A 14,905-nucleotide genomic window follows, 5' to 3' on the forward strand; every position below is an offset into this window, starting at 1 on the left:
AAGTGGGGATGTCTAAAGTTACTTAACAATATACAAGAATAGAGACAAAATACCATTGGGCAATTTGTCCCTATGGCTAAAAATATACTTTAAAGCTGGTGATAATCTCTTACTACCCCAGAGTGCCAGGAAGAGGGAAAAGAGCTGGAGTTGCTCCCTGGTTCTGCATTGTCCCCTCACACTTAGGGCAAGAGCTTTAGAAATGGAAAATAATTTTTTTAAAGATAAAACTCCCCGCAGTCTCAAAGGTGATGGGAACCTTTATTTTTGATTATTTTCATTGTATTGACATTGTCCTTTTATGCAAACTTAACTGTAAAACACTCTTGAGATATTGCATAGAAAATGCACATAGGAAAAACCACATATATACACGTCCATAAAAATAGAATACATCTTGGCAAAATTACTTGTGTACAGTGTATTGACATTATTGAACCAAACTTACATCACCTTTGGAGAAAAATGTTCCATGTGCGTAAAAGCCCAGACCATTTACTGAGCTGGGAGTATGGCAGTGGATATGGGTTTGGGTTAAATAAATGGCTATACCAGAATGGCAGAGTAAAAACAAACTTATAAAATATCTGCTCTATAAAGTAGAAGTAGCCATGTTGGTTTTTTCTTCCAAAAAATAGCAACATCTCTACACTTGCATGGAAACCAAAGGTACCAGTTCCAAATTCTCCTGTAGATTTGTTAGCTGCAAACAAACTTTAATGTCATTTGTTTCAGCATTTGCAACCCTTTGGCATGGTGGCATTTGGTGGGTTTGAGCACACAACATAGTATAGCACAGCCTTAATTCTATTGGATAATTGATAAGGAAAAAAAAAAATCTAATACATACAAAATTTAAAACACTTAGCAACCTTAATATGTAGACCGCTTGAAATTATGGGTTTATTTTCTTCAGTTACTTTCAGTGGAGGCTGCTCCTTGCTTACTGCTTTGACTACATGGATTTCTCTGCTAGTTTTCAGAACATAGCGTGGAAAATTACTATTCCAGTGTAATAAATAAAGCAAGTGGTAACAGGTCCTCAAAGCCATGGATCTTTCTCTTGAATTGGATCAATAGAACTGGAGAGGCAGCCTCGGGGAAGGAGAGGAAGAAAGAAGAGCATAGCACCCTTGGAAGTGCCGTGGTTCCCCCTGTGGGGCAGGCAGCAGTCAGGCTGAAGTGGTAGCACCCCCTGGCCCTGGGGAACGTGGTTCGGCCGCGGGCTCGCTGTCGGGGCCGGCGCTCAGTAGGGGAAGGCGGACACGGCGATGTAGACAATGAAGGTGGTGCGGTACTCGACGCTGCCGTCGGCGCTGTAGGACAGAGCCCGCACGCCCATGCGGTACGTCCGGGGCTCGCGCAGCGCCCGCGTGGTGAACACCACCCCCTTCCAGTTCTCGTCCCTCAGGGCAAACGGCACGGCAGGGTCCTCGTCTGCCATCAGGAAGGTGGTCCTGGGGTGCATGACTTGGTCGTGAGTGTAGGCCACCAGCCGGATCAGGTCCTGCCCCGCAGCAATGCCGAAGGGCAGCGACAGCAGCTTGTACTCCAGGGCGTAGGTGCTCAGGTCACACTCCAGGTCGTTGGCCGGGCAGCTTTTGAGACAGAACCTAGGAAGAAGCAGAAGACTTTAGCCCAGGGAGAAGGCACAGTATCTTAAGTGCTGGGATAGGTTTTGGAGGAGAAATTCTTCCTGTTTACCCTGTTGCAGATTAAAACTTCTCTACAAGTGCTTATGCACTCTTCCATTCGTTTCTCCTTTAGGGCTGCAGCCCATTTAATGTCCCTTTTTGCCTCACAGGATCATCTCAGAAAGATGTTGGCTACACTGATGTAATTAGCCCATTGGGTAAGTTTTACTGACCGTGCTCTTAAACACTAAAATAGGAAGACCTAGTTTAAAATGTTCTGGGCAGCTCCATTTGAGGTATCTGTCTGTTAGGTCATAAAGAATTTGGAATGAAGGACAGAATAAAATTTACTTCTATTAATCAAAAGTTAAAACAGGAAATCTTTGCTAGTGCAGTTTGCCAGTGCTAATGGAGGTCAAAGGACATGACCCATGTCAGTGTAAACATCATTGCAGTTGAGTTTGATCCCAGAACATGGTTTCTGACTATGAAACAACCTATTTTTCCTTTGAGTATTTGAAAGATTAAAAGAAATCAATATGGTTTTTTTTCCCAGAACAGGGAAATAACAAAGCTTAACAGAAACTGTAGCATTATTTTCATGACTAAAAAGATGCTTCAAAGATGCTTTGAAGCTGATGGCAAGTCAGGCCATTACCGAGATTTAGATTAAATGTTAGGAAGGAATTCTTCCCTGGCAGTTGAGGCAGTGGCACAGGTTACCCAGGGCAGCTGTGGCTGCCCCATCCCTGGAAGTGTCCAAGGACAGGGCTTGGAGCACCCTGGGTAGTGGAAGGTGTCCCTACCCATGGCAGAGGGTGGAACTGGATGTTCTGCTACGGTCCCTTCCAACTCAAACCATCCCAAGACTCTGTTGACTCTATGATCTCCTATGTCAATGCCTTACCTTTAGCTACTGTGAGCTCTACTGGTGTCAGGCAAACTTAAGTTTTCTTCTTTAACAAGCACAGGTTAAGGAGCTGAGCTTGGGGCAGGTGAGAAGGGGCTGAGAAAAAAACATACCCAGAATGTGGCTCTCGCTGGTAGTTGGGTGGACAAGGAGTGTCTATGCACTGGTAGCTTCCTCTCATGTTGAAACACATCTGATTTGCTCCACAATTTATGTTCTCTTCAAGACACTCATCAATATCTGGATGGAAAAACATGCAAGGGATCAGCTGCTGGTAGAAGAATTAAAGGGTGAAAAACTGAAGCGGGTAAAGTCTGAGCAGAGCCCAGAATGTGCCTCTGTTTGACCCTAGAGCTTGGAGCTCAATGTGTAATAGGTCACAGAATTAGAAGTTGCAACTGTCTAGTTTGCTGATGTTTTATGAAACATTGAAGTGTGAAATATAAAAACTTCTGAAACTTGACATTTTGAATGCTGACTCTCACATAACCAATTCAGAGAGGTAGGTGGCTTAGCCATGTCCCGGGCCTGGTTTGTGTCTGGTTTCTTTGCAGCCCTCCCCCTGAGCACTGCAGGGATGGCTCTCCGTACCTTGGCAGGTTTTGCCGTTGGGCATGAGGCGGTATCCCGAGGGACAGGCACACTGGAAGCTGCCCAGGCTGTTCCTGCACTCGTGCTGACACGTGTCTCTGCTCTCACACTCATCGATGTCTGCAGAGAGAAGCACCAACACCTCAGCATTGCCTGAGCCTGCCATGAACACAGGTACTTTTCCCCTATTTCTGTACTGCAAGTGTATGGACAGAGCTGGTGGGAGTTGTCCAGATCTTTTTTTCTGATGGGGTTGAACATCTAAGACTAGAGTGTCCTCTCCCCCTACCTGTGCCATTCCATGTAACTCTGCAGGCACTAAAGTCAGCTTTGAGGGGCTTCTCCCCTCGGTGAAGAGCAGCTGTGACAGATCTCAGCTGAGGAGAGCAGTACCGAGACAGAGCTCTGGGAGAAAGGGGGATGTGCCACCTGTGTCCACGGCCGGGGTCACACAAACACAGTCCTGCCCCCAAAGCCATTTGAGCTGTCTGATCATCAGGTGTTAAGCAACATGCTTAGGGAACACCCAGACTCGCTACCTCGCCAGAAGAAGCTTTGTCACTGGGGGAGTCTTCCTTACAGCCACTCCCTCCTCAGCCAAAGCTGTTTCCCTTTTAAACTGACCTCGCCCATGCCAGAGGGATGAATTAGGCTCGGTAGCTGGGATGACTGTCAGTAAATGCTCTTCTTTTTTTCTTTTTTTTTTTTTTAAATCTCCCTCTCAAATACAGAAGTACCAGTACCAGACCACATTATGTAAAGTTTTCAAAGCACATTAGTGTGATTTAGACACAGATAATTTATAATTACAATAGCTTTTTGAAACATCTGCCTAGTTCAGGACAGCAGTAAAGTAGTTCAGACTTGCATGGTTAAATCAGTGGAAGTAAGGTCTTTGCTTCCCCTCTGACTGACAGGGGTTGCATTAGATCAAAATGCAAACAGAAAAGAGAAACAGATGTGACTACAAACCCCTGTGCTGTTAGCAAATCCTGATGGTTGTCTATTGAAAAAAATTTCTTTAACAAAAGCATAATTTGGAGGTATTTTTCATATTAAACAGTAATTTTAAAATTTAGATATTTAGTCAATGAAATAAAAGTTTCATGGAATAATAATATTATTAACATTCATGGAATATTAACTAATTCCAACTGGAAGCTGGAATGAAGATCCAAAATTGAGCCTAACCCTTCCTTCCCTCAGTGACAGTGTATTCCTGGGCCTCTCAATTAAACTCCTGTACCATAACAATCCAGATGGATATGACTACTGAAACCTCTTCGTAGCTTAAATACAAGCTTTAATGTCTGCCCATCCTTAATTTTTATTAATTAAAAGCCTATCCATGTTTTTCACCATTACACCTTGCTGCGTCATCCCAGCAGTACTGGTTGCTAGAACCTTGCTGTAGATCACTATTTACCTGAAAAGATGTCATGCCTACTGGGAAGTGTCATTTGCTTGAGATACTCAAAACACGAGTTAACTTGGCAAAGTCTGCCTTAAGAAAAGCATATTTCCAATAATTAATTCATTTTTAACATCCCTCCAAAAACCAGGGGCGGAGCTTCCCAGTTCCCATAACTGCCCATCTCCTCCTCAGGGGAGAAGTGCCTGTGCTGTCACTGCCAAACCCATGATGAACCCGTTTGTTTGAGGGACCAAATTACATTGCAACCCCTTTTCTTACTTAATAATAATTTAAAAGCTTCTGTGCCTGTTGCCCGTGTGACAGTGACTGACCGTCCTATGGCACTGCTGGCACTGGGCCCAGTGTGCTCGCTTCTAAAATGTTTATTGCAAACCTTTCTGACACAGATTACTGCTGCCAGTGGGAGTCTGACAGAAGCACTGTGACTAGACTGGGGCTGCTGGTGGTTTTTGGAGTGTGAGAAGATTCACCAAGGTGAGCTAGTGTGACCAGGAGAAAGAGAGTAACACAGGGAATACTTTGCAAACAGGTAATAAACCACACAATTAAAACCAGAGGTTACAAGGAGGTTTGAGAACATTTTTGCTGCAATGTGAGTCAAGACAGCAGAGACCAGAACATGCAGAACCCTCTGAATATTGACCAGGGTAATAGAAAACACAACCCCAGCACCACAAACCCTCAGCCCTTGGTATGTATCATACAGTAACCTAAGAGTAAGGCCCAAAACAGAGTTGCAAAGATAGGACTGACATTTACCTACACATCTGGCATTTCTTGCCTCATAGCCTTCAGGACAAGTTTCTCTAAGGTTCCTTCTAGTCCTGGAGAAAGGTATTCTGCTGTTCCTATACTCTGAGAAGGAGCTGTAGAGATTTGAGGAGTGCCTGTAATAGTGCTGCAGTTGCTGGTTGTCTCTCCCAGGGGAGAATTGAGCATAGTTATAGCTACTGTAATAGGCACCCGAATTTGGCACCCTCTCCAATCCGGCGCAAGATTTCCCATCACCCAGTAACTGTTGCCCAGGTGGACAGAAACACTTGAAGCTGCCAGGGGTGTTGGTGCAGTGAAGTGCACAGGGTTTAGGCACTTGTTCACATTCATTAATGTCTGCTCATGTGACATGATCCAGAGCCCCAAACCATGTGGAAAGGAGAGAAAACAAACAAACAACAACACATAACTATACATTTATATACACACAGATACATATCTCAGTCTCAGGAACAAGATGAAGACATAAAAGCGAGATTTGGAGGCAGTAAAACATGGAGAACACTATGCCAAGCAGGCAGGATCCACTGCCCTGGACTGTAAGGCATCTTCATTCTCCCACAGGCTGATGCCACTGTGCTCACCAGGACAGGAGCCCTGCTGAAGCCTTGTTTCAGCCTCAGCTGCTCCATACTCTCTTAGAAATTGGGGTTTTTCCTTTAGTGCTCCACAGATGAGTGGGAGAAGCTGCTGGGCCCTTCTTTAAAAGAGGATGCTTAACACAGAGCATTCCAGAGAAGTTCAGTGCTAGAAATTCCCTACACCCCACACCGATGGAAGCACAACAGGCTCCAATGTGGTTATTGTGCCTCATGTTGGGCAGTTCATAAAATCATGCAATGCTTTGGGTCGGAGGGACCTTACAGCTCAGCCAGTCACACCCCCTGCCATGTGCAGGGACACTTCCCACTATCCCAGGTGGCTCCCAGCCCCGCCCAGCCTGGCCTTGGACATTTCCAGGGATCCAGGGGGTTGGGCACGTTCTAACTTTTCATGTTGTTACTGGTCATTCCAGCTGTGATAGGTTGGAGACTTTACATATTAATTCACTTTTGGACAATTAAAAAATAGAATTATTTTTGTTTTCCTAAGCAATGCTTTTTTCTTTATAGTTGTTTAAATTGCAATCCAAAGTTATTTGAGCCACCCCAGCAGTAAATATCCATCCTTAAATCAAATCTGAGTGCTGAGCATACAAAGTATGGCAAAGGCCTTGAGGGTACAACATGCTGAGTGTCCTTCCCTCCAAGTAACTATGAGTGCTCTTGGGACTGCAGGACCTTCTCCCACAGTCTCTCTGATACTACCAGAAAGAAATTTTCTATAATTTTTATCAAGTTACTTCAGGCTCAGCTGGAAATTTGACACACGCTGTATTTCTTCTCAAACTTAATATTTCTTCACCAGAAAAAGACAAAAATCTGCTAATTCCAAACAACTCTGCAATGACCAGAAATAAAAAACTTGCTAATAACATACATCACAACATATCTAAAATTGACATATATTATAAACATTTTCCTACTAGAAATTAAAGATGATCTTAATGGCGACTCAACAACAGTTTAATTATTTTGTACTAGTGTGTATTCTTTTAATTTCTGTTGTTAAAATGCCATTAATCCAGTGTTGTTACAGTTTCATTTGGATCCCCTCTGAACAGAGGCTTTTGAGCACAGTTTATACTCTCCAAGCCACAAATTCACGAGAATAGTATTTAAAAGTCAATATTGTCAGAAACATAGTAGAACATTAGACTGCATTTTTATGAAGTTGTTAATATTTGATATGTTTAAGGGGATATTAATAATTAAATGCTTTAAGAACTGGAAATCCAGAAGTAGAAATTGCAGAGTGTTTAAATATTTTCCAACTGTTATTTGGCAAACACACAACTGAAACTTCAAGTATTCGTGGAATTATCCTTAGGGTGCAATTTTCAGGTGTTACAAACAAGAATTTCACTTTAAGTATGGCAACAACTAATTTGAATTTTAAGTGCATTAATCTCAGGATGTGCTTAAGATGAAAAATTTATTCTTCATATACATGTAAAAGAAAACAAACTCATCATTTCCTTAGCACTCAAGTGCTGACTTTTACATCATTTACCTGCCTAAAATAAATTAACACTGATGTCTTTATGACAACCGATGTTCTTGGAACAAGTTGTGGATAAGCAATAGAAGATTAGCATATAAATTATGAAAGACAACAGGTGAAAATTTGAACAATTTCTTTTGCAAGAGCAGCCTGTGCAATACAAGCAGAACTGACTGCACGGAGTCACCAGCGTCGGTTCCAGGGCTGCCCCTGTGAGAAGAGGCCACTGAGGCATGGGAACCCTAATATTTACAAGAACGGGCAAAATTACTTTGAAATTGAAATAGGTACATTTTCAGACTTTCTTTAATTTGAAAAACAATACCTGATTGTATATTCTAGATAGCCTTGCATGTGTTATTTGCATTATAGCAGCTTTTAGCAAAGCCCTTCCACCTATGTGGAAAGGAGAGAAAACAACACAGCTCCCAGAAATGCTGTAATTCAGGTAAATGGGCACACAGAGATCTGTGGGGGTCACAAAGGAGCATCTTATCCCCGTCCAACAAACAAAACAAGGAATGGTGGCACAAGGGACTTTACCCAGGGTAAAAATGGGACTGGCAGGAGCAAAGTTCACTTCTTCTGTTTCAGTCTGGGCCCTACTTACTTTTCAACTCCTCCCTGTGCTCACTGTCAACAGTGACAATAAAAACTGGATTTTATTAACAAAACTAATACTTTGGATGAATCTATATTTTAAATATATTTTTAGGAACGTAAAAATTCAAAGGATAAAAACACTTTAGGAGAGAGGTTTCAGTGGCCCTTGGTTAGAAGGCAGCTTTAAGGCTGCTGGTGTTTTGTGAAAACCTACAGTCCCAGACTTTATCTGGCTTTTTCCTGTCAGAAGTTTAAATGGCTTAAATATAAGTTAAGAGTCTGGGATTGGTTTTATTTCAGCACAGAGGCAGATGGCAGAAGTAATATCTTGGTCTACAGCCAAACACCACTTAGTGCAATTTAATCTCTCTTAAAAAAATCCCAAACATTCCTGGCTTTTGACAGTCCAAAATCTTAGGTTTTTAAAAAAAAAAAAAAGAAAATAACTATTTATCACTTAGGAGAGCTAACCTTGAAGAAGTCAACAGGGAGGAATGCTTTTCTGACATGATACCTTACAGCAACCGAAACCAACCTCACGGAAGTGTCACATACCCACATTCAGAAATCCTCATTATCAGGGTAGGTCAGCTCTTATACTTTGAATATTTGACATAAATGTAGTAAAGATGATTCTAAATGATCCTACTGCCTTCCTGAAGTCTCTTAAATGCCAAGTGAATTTGCTTATCCACTTGCACTGGCCCCACACATTAAACTGTCTTGCTCCCCATGTCTGAGCTCCAGAGCCTCCCATGACATGGGAGAAAACCCTGTGTGGCTTTATGCCAAGATGGCACAGGGAGTGACTGCGTGGCTGGCATTCCTGTGACTGTCAGGAGTCCTATTTCTTCCCTGCTGGGAGTCACTCATGCCAGGAAGGGAGCACTGTGCTCTGCCTGCTGAGGAACCCCCCTGGCAGTCCTGGTGGGGGAATAGGTGTGTTTGGGATGTTCAGGAGCCAAACTCAGTTCTGGGTCTGTCGGGCCTCTTGCAGCTCCTTGGGGTGTGCTCCCTAAGGGCACCCACATGACTCTCTGTGTGACTGCCTTCCAGGGAGAGCCAGGGCAGGCCAAGGCACAGCTAGACACATCAACAAACCCCACCTCATTTTTATAACTGAAGGCTCCTGTGGAGTGGTCACTTGCCACATCCATCCACCAGTGCTCTGAGACCCTCTTACAATTTGTTTTCAAAGTACGGCCCCAAACCAATCTCTGTTTGGAACCATTTAGCTCTGACTGTTTGTTTAGAATGGAACACTTTGTTTTGGATGGGCAGTTTGAAACTGCAGAGCAAACTTGTCTCTACAGCATGGTCTTCCACAGGGATAGCACTGATGGTGTGTTGCAGCAGAAAGCCAGGCAAAAGCAGCAGCAAAGGTGTGAGAGGACTGAGTGGCAGCTTACCCACGCAGGGCCTGGCCGTGCCCTGGGCGCGGAATCCTCGCGGGCACACGCAGCGGTAGCTGCCGCGGGTGTTCTCACACAGCTGGTTGTAGCGGCACTGGTGCGACCCCGACCGGCACTCGTCAACATCTGCAGCACACGGCAAGGGAACGGTCACAGCTCTGCACAATCCTTACTGGGGGAGGAAGCTGTGGCTGCTCCATCCCTGCAAGTGTCCAAGGACAGGCTGGATGGGGCTTGGAGCAACCGGGGATAGTGGAAGGTGTCCCTGCCCGTGGCAAGGGGGAGAAATAGGTGATTTTTAAGGTTCCTTCCAGCCCAAATCATTCCATGACCCCGCTGGAACAAAAGCTTTGGTACCATCTACAACATCCACTGTGCTTAAAACCCTCCCTGATAAGCAGCAGGGACCTGTGATCTTGATTGAGAGCTCCTGAGCCCAACTCTTAAGAAATCATGCAGACACAGGGCAAAACATTTCAGTCAATGAATAACTGAGAGAAATCAAGGTGCCAACACAGAAAAGACACCAAGGAAAATCTTACTGTTCTTGCTTGAGAACAATGGAAAACTAGAGGTGGCAAGGATACACTGCTTTTTAATTAAAAAAAAAGGTAAATACAGATGTTCCCATAACCAAAAACAAGTTGGTGCTTTAATATGTGCAGATATTAATAAGTGGAGATGGACAATCTTCAGGATTATTTAAAAAACTAAACCTCATCATTGTCCCCGTGTTTCCCATCAGCACACAGTGCATTAATGCTTCTACTCACCAATGCAAGTCCCATTCTCTGCTTTGGTCATTCCACTGGGACACAGATCAATGCACTTATAGCCACCACGGGTGTTCTTGCAGAGCTGATCAGGCCTGCACACATTCTGCCGGCACTCATTGACATCTTATTCAAACAAAAGCCAAAAGAAAAGCAGGATTGCACTCAATTATGTAATGAAATTACCCTGTGTCTACACACTGAATAATTTCATGCACGTGGATCAGTCAGCCCAGTTCTTGCTGCCTCTGGCTTTAGTACTGCTTGACAAATTCCAAAATATACATCAAGTGTATCATCCATAGCAGGATTTTCTTTCATAAATAAATAGAGCAACAAATACATGTTGAACTCTGTCTGTTGGAAGGGGGGAATGGACATTCAGAACTTCATCCCTACCCACGCATTTTCTGCCCTTCAGCTGGAATCCTGGGTCACAGCCACAGTGGAAACTCCCTATAGTATTGAAGCAACGCTGATGGCAGGAGTTGGACTCTTGACACTCGTTAATGTCTGTGGAACAACACAAATCCTTGACACCAGGGCTCGGAATTGCCCCATGAGCATTACCTGAGCAGGGTTTGGCTGAGTTCTGCTCAGCGGTGTTTGCTGCTCTCCCATCTTTGTACAAGAAAATGCACACAGGACACAAACCCAAGAATGCTAAGCTCTTCTCTGATGGGATTTTAAATTTACTTCTAAAGATGGAAGAAGCAAAAGATTAAAAACCAAAACAAACCTATAGAAAAACCCATGCCCCAAAAATCCACAACCTTAAGAATCAAAATTGATAGACAGATGCTTGGAGACGCCCTCTGAAGTGAGTTTCAGTTGCTGGAGAGCAGCATTTCCAGCTGATGGCCGCGAGCGCAGCCCGTGCGTACCTCGGCAGCTGGAGCCGTCGGGCGCCCTGCGGAAGCCGCTCCCGCAGCGCGGCACGCAGCGGAAGGAGCCGGGCAGGTTCTCGCAGTCCTGCCCCGCGTGGCAGCTGTGGCCCTCCAGTGCACACTCGTCGATGTCTGCAATGGAAACGAGCTGCACACCCCGCACAGCGGACACACCAGTGCCTTCAGCACCAGCAACTAGAAACACCTGACTGCAAATACATTCAGCTGTGAAATAATTAGAATACCACCAATAAATTGTATTCTTATAATGAGAAAATGGCCCAAATAAAACCTCTCCTTAGCAATTTAAGTGCCTTTTAAGGCATTTTAAAGCCTAAAATTATCTAAGGGGCATTTGTATCCAAGCTGTCCCCAGCAGCACGTCTCTTACCCTGACATGTTCTGCCATCAGCAGAGATGGTGAGGCCTTTGGGACAGGAGCAGTAGTAGGATCCCACGGCATTGTGACAGGTGTGGGAACAAGGATTTCCCACAGCACATTCGTCTTCATCTGGAACAAGAAAATATTTGAAAAACCAGTGAGACTTCAGAAGAAACTACTCCAATCTGATCCTTCCTCAGAGGGGTGCGACTGGGAAAGCCTACAGGACAAAACCAGATCCAGCAATTCCCTTCAATTGCAACCTTTCAAGAGATAATGAAGTAAGTCCACAAAATCATTTCAGATGATTTCTCCCTAAAATAACCCTGACTCTAGAGAGACAGCCAGCTCGTGTACTTCTCTCCACCTCCATCCCCTGAGCGGGAACATGTGGGCTCTTGTCTGAGGTGCCAACACTCATCCTTTCCTCCACACAGGTCACCCAAGTCCTTTGTTGCTCTGCAGGCTCAGCAGAGCCTGAGGCTTTGTGTCCTCTAAGTGTACCTGAGGTACTGATGCAAAAGCTGTCTGGGCACTACTCATATTGTAGGTGAGGACAGAAGTAAAGTCTTCAACTACCCTTGGATCCACACCCTTTTAGCAAGGATAACTCACACTTTTTGAAGTACATACTTTGAACTCTAAATAAAAGGGATGTAGGTTCTGGTGGTTTAATAATGTGTCTAGCTCTAGAGCCACAAGCACAAGGTGGACATGGACCTCTTAGAGCAGGTCCAGAGGAAGCTATGGAGATGCTCCAAGAGCTGGAGCCCCTCTGCTCTGGAGCCAGCCTGGGAGAGCTGGGGGTGTTCACCTGGAGAAGGGAAGGCTTAATGGATACTTTAGAGCCCCTTCCAGTGCCTAAAGGGGTTCCAAGAGAGTTGGAGAGGGACTTGTCACAAGGACCTGGAGGGATAGGACACAGGAAATGTCCTCCCACTGCCAGAGTGCAGGGATAGATGGGATATTGGGAAGGAATTGTTCACTGTGAGGGTAGGGAGGCTGTTGGGGTCTCCTTCCCCGCCGTGTAGCCCTGGGAGAGGGGCCCTGAGGGCACAGACACGGGGATTCCCTGTCCCTGCTCAGCCTCGTTCCCATTGGTTGGTTTGTGTTCCCCTGCGTGGGCAAAGGAGCCTTGGTCCGGTGACTGGAACAGTTCCTTGGCAGAGCTCCGGCCGTGCGGCTGGATAAATAAACATCTCTCTGAAACATCTAGCAAGAATCCGTCCATATATATTTCTTTTCCACAGGACTCCTTGTTTGATATGCGTGTTACAGTATCCCCACTGTAACATAATGGTGGAGAATTGAGAGCAGAACGATCCCTGATCCCTAAGCAACTGATTTGTGTGAGTAACTCTGGATTCCTCTTCTTGGTTTTGTTTGCAATTCCATATCTAAACTATGGAAGAACCGTGGGAAGACTCTTGGCTCTCAGAGCCGCATATGGACATTTATCTTAAAATGATTCTTGAACAACAATTTGTAAATTTTAGCTTGATTCAAGCTCAAAAAGAACTGAAACACTTCCTGGCATGGTTGTTTAAGAACTTTTTCTATGTTTCTTGGGATTTAATTCTTACCAAGGAGTTTTGGAAGGCCGTTTGGACACAGTTAATACTGGAGTCAAAATACATGCTGATGGAAGAATATTTTCATGAATATTATTTAATTTCCGAGACTGTTGAGCAATGTCAGCTGTGTCCTGGCGAAGGGAAGCGTGGCGCAGGGACCGTGCGGCCCAGGCCACGTGCGCCGAGCGCTCTGCGAGCAGCAGCGAGGCAGTTCCCGCGCGCGGGCGGAGCCACGCGAGCCGCAGTGTCGGCGGCGGAGCGAGGAGCGGCGAGAGCGGCGGGACCCGGCGGTGCCCGCCTGGCCCCGCGCAGCGCGTGGTGGAGCGAGCCCCGTGAACGCCCGGCCGAGAGGGGCGGCGCGTGGGCGGCGGCGGGCGGTGGCGGTGGAGCGGAGCCGCGCCCAGCCGAGACACGCGCTGGAGCAGGGCGCGGGGGAGTCATCGCTCGGGGGCCCGGCCGAGACGTGGGTGCAGCACCTGGCAGCGGCAGCGAAGCTGCGACCAGAGGAGGCGACGCACGGAGAACTGAGCGGCGTGGCCCGGCCCGGCCCGCGCAGCCCCGAACGCGACCCCGGGAAGAGCGCGCAGGCACCAGCAGCTCCGACAATTCCAACACGGGAGCGACCGAAGGAGAGAGCAAAGACGCAGCGAGACAGAAAACAGCAGCCACTCGGAAAAAGGAAAAGATCATAGTACCTAAGATCTTAGGGATAGTAAAATGGTATAATGTTAAGCAAAATTACGGTTTTATAACAAGGTGTGACAACCAGCAAGACATATTCGTGCATAGAACTGCTATTAAAAAGAATAACCCTGAAAAATGCATCCCAAGCTTGGGAGATGGAGAGGTGGTGGAATTCAAAATTATACGAGGTAGAAAAGGGTTACAAGCATCGCAGGTCACTGGGCCTGATGGTGTTCCTGTAAAAGGCAGTATATATGCAGAAGATCGTAGTCATGTTAGACAATATCTCCCTTGTAAGCCCCCCCTACAGTCTCCCTTTCCTAATCCCACCTTTCCCTTTTACCCTATGTCCTATTACCCCCAGTGTATTCCCAATCTGTTTTTTCACCCATGGTTTCCCTCACAAAACCATGCTTTTGCCAATTGTTTCCCCAAAAATCCCTTTCCAATGCCGAGTGGGGGATGAAAAGGGGGAGGGAAGAAGTTAAACCCTCTCCTGCCTCAGTTTCCCCACAAAGCATGCTCAGAGAGTTCTGTCTCCCTTCTGTCAGCCCTAAGATGTTCCACAGAATCTGACTGGACATTTAAAGACTCAGGAGGGTGGCTTGTTTTGTCTTGAAACTGTTCTTGTTATGTTTATCCAGTTGTTTTCATTCTCCTTTTATTAAAATAAAACGGGTGAGGTGTTGGGGTCCCTCCCCTGCCGTGTAGCCCTGGGAGAGGGGCCCTGAGGGCACAGACACGGGGTTTCCCTGCCCCTGCTCAGCCTCGTTCCCATTGGTTGGTTTGTGTTCCCTGCGCGGGCAAAGGAGCCTTGGTCCGGTGACTGGAACAGTTCCTCGGCAGAGCTCCGGCCATGTGGATGGAGAAATAAAACATCTCTCTGAAACATCTAGCAAGAATCCGTCCATATATATTTCCTTTCCACGGGACTCCTGGTTTGATCTATGCGTGTTACAGTATCCCCACTGCAACAGGAGGCCCTAGCACAGGGTGCCCAGAGAAGCTGTGGCTGCCCCTGGATCCCTGGAAGTGTCCAAAGGCCAGGTTGGATGGGGCTTGGAGCAACCTGGGCTAGTGGAAGGTGTCCCTGCCCATGGCAGGGGGTGGAAATAGGGGATCTTTAAGGCTCTTTCCCACCCA

General features: G+C 45.9%; 1 protein-coding gene across 6 annotated transcripts in view; it reads right to left on the reverse strand.

Annotated features, from left to right (window-relative positions):
• Nucleotides 1-242: 242 nt before the first annotated feature.
• The window catches only part of HMCN1 (hemicentin 1), a 180,605-nt gene continuing 165,942 nt past the window's right edge, over nt 243-14,905 (reverse strand). For 5 of the 6 annotated variants that reach the window (XM_048312736.1, XM_048312737.1, XM_048312735.1 and 2 more), the window contains 9 exons: nt 11,514-11,633; nt 11,120-11,254; nt 10,635-10,748; nt 10,236-10,361; nt 9,460-9,588; nt 5,330-5,680; nt 3,136-3,255; nt 2,658-2,784; nt 243-1,613 (listed from right to left, as the gene is read on the reverse strand). In XM_048312736.1, coding sequence (XP_048168693.1) covers nt 1,247-1,613; nt 2,658-2,784; nt 3,136-3,255; nt 5,330-5,680; nt 9,460-9,588; nt 10,236-10,361; nt 10,635-10,748; nt 11,120-11,254; nt 11,514-11,633 — 1,589 coding nt within the window. In that variant the 3' untranslated portion in view covers nt 243-1,246. The remainder of the gene's footprint in view (nt 1,614-2,657; nt 2,785-3,135; nt 3,256-5,329; nt 5,681-9,459; nt 9,589-10,235; nt 10,362-10,634; nt 10,749-11,119; nt 11,255-11,513; nt 11,634-14,905) is intronic. The other variant, XM_048312738.1, reaches the window with a different exon arrangement.

The sequence above is a fragment of the Corvus hawaiiensis genome, chromosome 9 (assembly GCF_020740725.1).
Source record: "Corvus hawaiiensis isolate bCorHaw1 chromosome 9, bCorHaw1.pri.cur, whole genome shotgun sequence".
In the NCBI taxonomy this organism is placed as follows: domain Eukaryota; kingdom Metazoa; phylum Chordata; class Aves; order Passeriformes; family Corvidae; genus Corvus; species Corvus hawaiiensis.